Consider the following 9603-nt stretch of genomic DNA (forward strand, 5'->3'; position numbering starts at 1 on the left):
CTCTTTTTTACCTCTCTTCACATGTCACATTTGTTTTGGCATGATTATTATTATTGCTCTCGCTATGTATTACAATGTAATAGCTCGACCTTAGAGTCTTTCTTCTTATTGCTTCCAATACATTTCGCAGTAATGAAAATAAGAAGGGAATTAAGGGTACAAGGTCAGCTCGGGCTTGCAGGAGTGAGAGGGTGAGCTTTAGACTAACTCAGATCAAGGGCCTGTGACCATCCCTGTCACTTACCAGCCATGGGAAGTTTGTCACATCATCAAACTCTGTGACACAGCCTCAGGCTGTTTATCTCTAAAGGGAGTTTGACAAGCCCTGTCTGGAAGGACTGGTGGCATGTGGTGGTAAATGTAAAGCATCTGCCACAGTGTCTGGCAGGCACCATATCCCTCCTTTCTCATGACTGGTGGCTGTACCTTCCAACAAAGATCTGACCTCCCTTAGGCCTGATATAGGGCTTCCCTGATCGCTCAGCAGTAAAGTATCCGCCTGTGATACAGGAGCTACAGGAGATGCAGACTCAGTCTCTGGGTCAGGAAGTTCCCCTGGAGGAGGAAATGGCAACCCATCCCAGAATTCTTCCTTGGAATATCCCATGGGCAAAGGAGCCTGGTGGGCTACAGTCCACGGAGTCACAAAAGAGTCAGACATGACTTAGTAATTCAACAAGAAGAAGAAGGCCTGGTATAAAGAAGTGAGGGAGAGCCTTGCCTGACAGTCTTCCCCTGAGCTTTCTAGAACTGACATCAAAGGGTAAGGCATGACTGTCTTTTGTCCCCTCTATTCAGGGATGAGTAGACCCCTCAGTCATCACTCAGGCTCCACAATTTGACTTCTGGTGGGGCCTGGGGAATCCCTTCCTTCTTGATCTGAGGCCTATCTCCTCATAGTAAGACCCATACCTCCCTGTGAGTCGAGATAAGGTGGCCTTATCTGGACAACCCTGCCCATAGTCTCACAAGAATGAAAGCTCTGGCAAGCTCCTTGAGGATGGCAGACGGTTCCTCTCAGGGTCCCAAGTCAGGGTCCCAAATTTGACTCTTAGCCAAGCCCAAGACTCCCCTCTCTGTTGACATGGGATCACCACCATCAGACCAAAACCCTAACTTTTCTGCTATTACACAGTCAGAACTGACAACTCTACCTGTGGCCTTCCAGCCTGACAGTAGGGAAGATTCTGTGTGGCCATCCTGGTATGTGTATTTAAACAGTTTTACCATCCTCACCCTGACTTGGAAATAACCTGGAAATATTCACAAACTGGAAATATTCCATGACTTTCCTTAAGGCTTCTCCCCTCAAGCCCCCAATTCCCTGAGACCCCCAAGGAAGAAGTGGAGCTTGCCTCATCGGGCCACAGCAGTCTGTGTTCTTCCGAGGCTAACAGTAGTGGAAGGAACATGTTCTGCCCCACTGTTTTGAGGCGGATGTTCTTTTCAGTCATCAGGGTCCTTACCTTCTGGTACAATCTGGGAATCGTCCTTCTGCTGAGCTGTGGTCGCTCCATTTGACAAGGATGAGGCTCCTTACCTCCATGAGATGCTCTAGGAGGACCCACCATGTCACCAGGACTAAGTGGCACAGTCTGAGGCCTGATAACAGGGACAGGGCCCTCCGTGGCCTCCTTCTTTCTGGGAGGGATCCTTCGCTGTCGGTCAGTGCCATCAGTTGACTGCTGTTAGGAACTCGGTACCCTTCCTCAACTGAATGAGGCCTCCTCCATTAGTCCAAGGAATTTAAGGCCCTGAAGCCATTCTCCTTCAGAAAATAAGGGATACACTTAGTCTGAAAGCTCTACCTGTTCCCTCCCAGGGCCCATTACATTTGCAGGACTTTCTAAGAATTTATCTGTAATGGGGTAGTTGCCTGCTGCACTCCTCAGACAAGAGTGTGCCACTGTCATACCTGGGATTTTCACTCTGATGAACAGCCAGCCTATAAACCAAGGCTATCTCCCTGAAACCCTCCAGACAGAAGTCACGGGGCCCTTGAGCTGGCCAGCCCTTACCTATGCTTCCCAGGGCTAACTGGAGAGGAGGGACTAAGTGTAGCCCTGTCGGCTGTGGGTTGAGGGGCTTCCATGTCCACACCCTGGGTCCTCACTTTGACTCTGCACCCTTCCTGGGGCTCTATTCTCTGATGATCTGAGGCCGAGGGCTCTGCTGATTCCCAAGGTCCCTACCTTCCTGGGACCTGAGCTGAAAGCGTTAACCACAGCAGCCTGGATTGTTCTTGACTTTATGGGCTTGCCAATGAGGACGGGTCTTTACAGGTTGCTACTGTTGTGGCTGGGTCTTTCCATCACCCTCATTCAGGTTGCTGCTGCTGCTAAGTTGCTTCAGTTGTGTCCGATTCTGTGCGACCCCATAGACGGCAGCCCACCAGGCTCCACCGTCCCTGGGATTCTCCAGGCAAGAATACTGGAGTGGGTTGTCATTTCCTTCTCCAGTGCATGAAAGGGAAAAGTGGAAGTGAAGTCGCTCAGTCGTCTCCGACTCTTAGCAACCCCATGGACTGTAGCCTACCAGGCTCCTCCGTCCATGGGATTTTCCAGGCAAGAGTACTGGAGTGGGGTGCCATTGCCTTCTCCGTCATTCAGGTTAATCACCGTCAATACTGAGAGATTGATCCTCACTCCTATCCAACGTCAGAACTCTGCCCCAAGACCAAGTTTCTTAGGTCTCTGAGAAGCCTGAAGAAAAAGCGAGGCTATGCTTTGCCTAACAGTTCTGAGATCCTCTGTGTCTGAGAGAAGTCGGGAGTGCTATTCCAGTGACTACTCCCCCCTTTTCTGGGGTGTTGCTCTCCTCAATCCTCCTACATGGGGTCCTCATCTTGCTTTCTCTGTCTTGAATTAAAGGCTTCTGGGGAAATGATACATCTCTGCAAACTCTTGAGCCGTGTTTGCTTTGCAGTGCTACAGAGAATGGGTCCATGTCCTAGGAGTGATCGGAGATGGAGAAGCTATAGCCCAAAGCAGCAGTCCCAGGACAGGTGGTCAGCCGTCAGGGAAAAAAAGTACATCAATCTATCTTATCAGCCAGGTGAAGATTCTCATGTTATTTCTCTTCTGATAGATATGCTTTCTACAGACAAGAGACTGTAAGCATGATATGGAGAGCCCTTGGTCTTCAGAGGTTATCTAACATGGCCAACGTACATGCTTATACTGGCACCGAATATTGTCTCATTTATCTGTGAGTAATGAATAAGGGATATGTATTTTTTGTTAAATGTATTTGCTATTCTTACTGCTCTGGCTACACATTCTGATCCAGTAGCTTGAGCACAAGGGCATTCTTTTTTATCACCTAGAACAAATTTTGAAGTATTGAGAAAAACCCTGAAATAAAAGATACAGGGTGGGGACTTTCCTGGTGGTCCAGGGGCTAGGACTCCAGGCTCCAAACGCAAGGGACCCAGGTTCTATTCCTGGTCAGGGAAGTAGACCCCACGTGCCACAACTAAGAGCCAGCACAGCCAAGTAAATAAGAAAAAGGTAATGAAATATCAAACGTCAAAAGTACTTGTTAAAAAAAAAAAGGTATGTCTTGGGGTTGGAGGGTGAAAATAGTATGAGTGCTACAGCAGTTTTTAAAGCAGGAGTCTAGTCCCAGCTCTGTTATTTACCAGCCTGAAGTATTTCAGCAAAAATCAAACACTATCTCTATGAGCCTCGGGCTCTCCATTGTGAACTGTGTTTGATAAGCCCTGTCTTGTTGGACTGGTGGACTATATGTATTTACAGAAAGCATCTGTCATGACGCCTGACTCTACTGAGACATTAGCGGCAATGGCAATTACTATGATTATCTTGACCTCAGATAATCAGCTGGGATTACATCAGCTGGTTTTTTGTTTTTTGTTTTTTTGCATCTAAGAGATATCAGGTACTATGCAGCATTCCAACTGAAGGAAAAAAAAAATACCCAACCTCCCAAATCTAGCAAAAATTCTGCCTAGCAATGAAAACAAAGTAATATGTTGTTTCCAACCCCTACTTTACCCTTTTTTATTTTTCTTCTTGAGGTAGAGAGCATCTCAGCCTCTTCCATAGAATGACAGCTTCTCTGAGAGACTATAACTGAATGGACAGAGGCTGGGACATTTTTGACTGAATATCACCAGTATAAGCATGAAGACTTCTTAAAAGCAGATGCTCAGTTAATGTTCGTGTAAAAGAAGAACCACGAATACATCATTTGTGATAATTTATATTCTCAAACATTCTTGAAAAACATAAGCAGATCCAGGCATATAACTTTACCTTTACAAAAAGGGAGATTAAACAGAGGAAAGCAAACCAAAAACTGATTTTCAGCTATAGCTCTATTTATGTATCAACGTTCTGAGCCTCTCTTAAGTGTGCTGTCTTACACATTTCTAAGCATATTCTTATCCATATTCTCATCCTGGATCACAAGTGATTTAAGGATTTCCAATATGTATTTCAAAAAACAAAACTCTTACTCCTAAATTTGACAAACAGCAAATAGTGTGTACCCATGTAATTAATATACTTCTATCATTAAACTAAATAAAGTTTCTGTTGAAAAAAGTAATATTGAAAATTTTGGGGGGAAGTCAACAAGTTATTGATGCATATTAGGAATACAGGTTGACAGGCTTTTCCAACCACAAAGTGAAGAGCGGTCTTCAGACCACACTAGGGGCGAGATGAACGGCTGGATGTGGCCCTGGAGTGGGCACTGGCCAAGGCAGAAGTGCTAGCACTGGCCGAGGCAGTAGGACCAGGCCTGGCTGAGGCAGAAAGGCCGGCACTGGCCGAGGCAGAAGGGCCAGGCCTGCGTGCAGCAGAAAGGCCAGGCCTGACTGAGGTAGAAGGGCCAGGCCTGGCCGTGGCAGACATTTCAGCCTTGGCCGAGGCCGAATTGCCAGCCCTGGCTGCAGCAGAAGTGCCAGGTCTGGCCGAGGCATGATGGCCAGCCCGGGCTGAGGCAGAAGGGCCAGCACTGGTCATAGCAGACATGTCAGCCCCGGCCAAGGCCAAAGTGCCAGGCTTGCCCGAGGTACAAGGGCCAGCACTGGCCATGGCAGACATGTCAGCCTTGGCTGAGGCCGAAGTGCCAGGCCTGGCTGAGGCAGAAGGGCCAGCACTGGCTGAGGCAGAAGGGCCAGGCCTGGCCGTGGCAGACATTTCAGCCCAGGCCGAGGCCGAAGGGCCAGCACTGGCTGCAACAGAAGTGCCACATCTGGCCGAGGCAGGATGGCCAGCTCGGGCCAAAGCAGAAGGGCCAGCACTGGCCGTGGCAGACATGTCAGCCCTGGCCAAGGCTGAAGTGCCAGGCCTGGCTGAAGCAGAAGGGCCAGCAACGGCCGAGGCCGAAGGGCCAGCACTGGCCGAGGCCAAAGGGCCAGCGCTGGCTGAGGCCGAAGGGCCAGCACTAGCTGCAGCTCTGGCTCCAGTGCTCTCTACCTCCTCTCTCCAAGCCTCCTCAAAATGGGGCAGTAAGGCATTGGGGACTGAATCGTTGACTTTGGCCAAAAACTGCAGGACTTTCATCTTGCTGGTTTCTGTGAGGGCTTTAGGACCCCACAGGAACTCATAGCGAGGGGGATCGCTGCCAGGCACTTGGCGGTACTCCAGGAATCCTTCCCGCACCAGATCTTCTGTGATGAACTTCCTGGTGTCTCCAAAGATGAAGTGACTTCTTCCATCATAGATGTCCAGCATATTCAGGAACTTCCAGATCTTCTCCTCAGGGGCGTGGTGGCCATTCAGGTAGATGACACCCAGCAGAGGCATCAGAAGACCATTCTTCGGCAGCCCCCAGACACCTCTCATAGACACACTGTCGCTGAGATCTAGGTTGCTCACCAGGGTATAGGACTGACTGTTGGGCCTGACTTCCTTCAGCACCAGGCCAAACACCAGCTCCATGTGCTCAGAGGCCCTGCTGAGGATCTCAGGGAATTGCTTCCTGTACCTTCTGTGGACAGCCTTCAGCATTTCGGACCTCTTAATGAGCTCCCTCATCATATACTTATACAGCATGTACTCCACCAATATCTCTGCCTTCCTAGTTAGAAGATCTGTGTCAGAGCTCTCAGCAGCAGCTGAGGCCTGGCCGGAATTTTCACCTTCCTCAACTTGGCCCTCGGCACCTACACCAGATCGTGAGCGTGCTGCGGCACCTACACCAGATCTTTTGCGTATAGCACCTGCAGCAGCACTGGTGGTGCCTTGGGCTCCCTGAGGCCCCTTGCGGGTGCCAGCAGCAGAAGAGCTTGAGGGAGCGCTCTCTGAATCAGGAGGGGAGGAGGAGGTGGTCTCTTCTCCCCCAGATGTGGTGGTCTGATCATGAAGACCCTGGGTCTCAGCCCGGGCCTGGCGACGTTTCTCACGAGCACGAGCCTTACTCTTCTGCCCACGGGGCATGACGGCTGTGGTCAGGGACTGCAGGCAGGAGTCTGGGTCAACAGACAGGGGATTGGTGCACCTGGAGGAAGGAGAATGAGGTGACATGAGCACCTTACAACAGGGAGATTCCACCTTGGCTTCATCAAAGGCTGCCTCTGCAGGTGTCCTTGAGGACACTGCCCAAGAAACCCAAAAGGTTCCTGTTTTCCTGCTCAGCCTGTCCCCACAGAATCCCACAGAGGAAGAACAGAGGCCTTACTTTTCCTCTGCATCCTCTCAGTCCTGCTTTGGATTTACTCAGGTGCCAGCAGGTGCTGGCAGTGTGGTCCTTTCAGCTCATCTTCAGTATTATCACATCAGGTCCTGGTGGAGCCTGAGCACCCTTCCTTCTGCTACTCTGATGTTGACATTTTAGACCTCCACATGATCCAGAAGCAAGTGAAGGGATGCCTCAGTCCACCTCTCTCCCAGGGGATACCCAGTGCTGAGAGCTCAGTAGGGTCTTTTCTACCCTGAGTTCACTGGGATCATCATTCATGGTCCTTACCATGGCTCCTTAAAATGTTGGGCACTATTATCCATTTGCTAACTGGTGGCTGCACCTTCAGACTAGACATCTCCCCTCCCCTAGACTTGGTATAAAACAGTAAAGCAGATGTTCAACCTCACAGCCCATCCCTGAGATTTCCTGGGCTGAAATCCACGGGTTGGGATGTACACTCTGAGTCCTCACTCAGGTTCTTCAACTGAGCTCCTGGTAGAGAACCTCCTCTTTATCCTGAACTGATGCCTGTGTGATAGTAAAAGCCAAACACTGTGTCCCAACAGGAGGAAGTGAAGATGACCTCATCTTACCAAACACGGTCTCCTAAGAATGGAAGCTGTTGCAGGCAGGTTGATGTTCCTGTGGTCGCATTCAAGATCCCAAGTCAAAGTCTAAAAAATTTTTTTGCTTCTCTTTTCTTCTATATGTCTTTTTTTTAAAACAAATTTATTTATTTTTAATTGAAGGATAATACCTTTACAATATCGTGTTATTTTCTGCCCCACTGAATCAGCCATAGATGTACTGTAGGTCCCCTCCCTCTTGAAACTCTCTCCCACCTCCCACCCCATCCCACCCCTCTTAAGCTGTCACAGCACTGGCTTTGAGCTCCCTGAGTCATAAAACTAATTCCCACTGGTTATCTACATATGATAATATTTATGTTTCCAAAGCTACTCTCTCAATCTGCCCCTGCCTCTCCTTCCCCGACCGCATCCATGAGTGTGTTCTCTATGTCTGCATCTCCAGGCTGCCCTGCAAATAGGTTCATCAGTACCACCTTTCTGGATTCCATATATATGCATTAATATATGATATTGACTTTCCTCTTTCTGATTTAATTCACTCTGCATAAAAAACTAGGAATAAAACTACCACATGAGCCAACAGTCCCACTACTGGGCATATACTCCGAGGAAACTAACTGAAAAAGACACCTGTGCTCCAATGTTCACTGCAGCACTATCTACACTAGCCAGGACATAGAAGTAACCAAGGTCTACATTTGACTCATAATAGGGTCTAAGATTTCTCCCTCTGCTGACCACTCCCTTAGCTGACCAGTCCTTAGCCCACAGTGGGGACCAACATGTATTCTTGACGTATGCCAGGGATGACGACAGGGAGGATTTGGTCCGAATGATGTGGTGTGGAACATCCCCACAGCCCCTGAGGTTCTCACCATGACCCTTCGCAAACCTGAAACCCTTCCCTGCCAACCTGAGGCTGCCCCTTTTGACCTGGTCGCTCACTTCCCTGAGATGTCCCGGGAAGTGTCTTGTCAAAACGCCCAATTCTCCCAGGCCTGAAAATAGGGCCGGAGCTTTATGTGGCCCCGTTTATTAAGGAAGTGGCCCCCATCCTCACTCAGCGTCACAACCATGAATCGTGTTGGGGACTAGGTCCCTTTGTTGAACTGGGTTTATTCTGTTAGAGCAAGGCTCTCACTTCCCCAGACCACCTCCAGCGGACAACAGGGGGCACTACAATCGGCCAGTTCCACCTGGGGCCTCATAGAGCTGAGTGGAGGGGGGCCGCTCAGTGTGGCCCCCATGCGGTGTCGAAGTCTGCTCATCAGCCCTTATCTAGGTCCTAGAGCTCCTCTGGGGGTAGAATCCGGGCCTACTCCCACAGACCAACGCCTTAGCCTGAGACACGCTAGACCGCATTCAGCCGATAGCACTGAGGGGCCCACAAGAGCCATATCATAGGGGTGGGATGTGGATGGGTCACTTTCATTACTGGGAGGGTTGGGAAAGTCCCTTCAGCTACATTCAGGTCCTCACCTTGGTTCCGGATGAGTCCTGGACACTAAGTCTCCGCCAAAGGATCGCTGCGGCTATCGGTTGAGCGTCTCACCTTCGAAGCGGAAGTGGAGGGGAGCTGCGTAAGGTCCTACGTGGGGTCTTCCAGGGATGACGGCAGGGGCACGGCACTACGGGAGCCCCGGTAGCTCAATATTCATCCCTCCCTGGGTCCTCCTTGTGCAGTGCATCAGAGCCCGGGATGCCTCCATCTATGAACCCGAGTCCTCCAGCTCCCAAACAAAGCCCTCGCTTCCCTGAGTCCCTAGTGAGGGGAGTCAGGGCACTGCTCTGAGCATCTCTACTTGTCAGGAGGGGCGCCACTCTGTAAGCCTCCCTCTTTGGTGGAGAGATCCTCTCATTAGCACTGATCGTACTCACCTTAAGTCTGGTTATGGTCAAGGTGACACCCCTCTGCAGATCTGGGGCCCAATCCTGCTAGAGAAGGCCTTGCCTTCCCTGAAATCACACATGTGGAATGAGGGGACCACTCAGAAGTAGCTCTTCTGGGTCTCTCAGGGCTAAGAATTTACAGAATGCTGTTTGGCTCCCTCTCCAGGGGTCCCCTCTAACACTCATCATTGTCATCTGAGGTCCTGCTTGGGCTCAGATTCATCCACCCACGAAACTAGGCTGATCCTATTAGACAGAGGCCTCACCTCACTTAGAATTTCCAGACTGAAATCAACCTGACATCTGTCCCCAGAGCTTCCTGGGGAACACAGTGTCAGTGATTTTCCAGGGCCTCCTTTGATGCAGTGTATGCTACCCTGAGTCCACTTTCAGGTCCTCATATTGACACATGATAAATCCTGTAACTCCACTCTCTGCTTTATGAAGCTTCTTGTCTTACATTAAGGTC

At 49.9% G+C, this 9603-nt stretch overlaps 1 protein-coding gene across 1 annotated transcript; it reads right to left on the reverse strand.

The window, feature by feature from the left end:
• Positions 1-4207: 4207 nt before the first annotated feature.
• LOC145535874 (melanoma-associated antigen B2-like) lies at positions 4208-8836 on the reverse strand. Its single transcript, XM_081564219.1, has 2 exons — positions 8724-8836; positions 4208-6471 (listed from the first exon to the last, which is right to left on the reverse strand). The coding sequence occupies exon 2, from the start codon at positions 6408-6410 to the stop codon at positions 4677-4679; it is 1734 nt and encodes a 577-aa protein (XP_081420345.1). The 5' UTR covers positions 6411-6471; positions 8724-8836; the 3' UTR covers positions 4208-4676.
• Between the last annotated feature and the right edge of the window lie 767 nt (positions 8837-9603).

The sequence above is a fragment of the Giraffa tippelskirchi genome, chromosome X (genome assembly GCF_054371585.1).
Source record: "Giraffa tippelskirchi isolate mGirTip1 chromosome X, T2T-mGirTip1v1.2.pri, whole genome shotgun sequence".
Classification (NCBI taxonomy): domain Eukaryota; kingdom Metazoa; phylum Chordata; class Mammalia; order Artiodactyla; family Giraffidae; genus Giraffa; species Giraffa tippelskirchi.

Coding starts and splice junctions, on each gene's coding strand:
- LOC145535874 (XM_081564219.1), bottom strand. CDS start 6,410: ATGCCCCGTGGGCAGAAGAGTAAGGCTCGTGCTCGTGAGAAACGTCGC.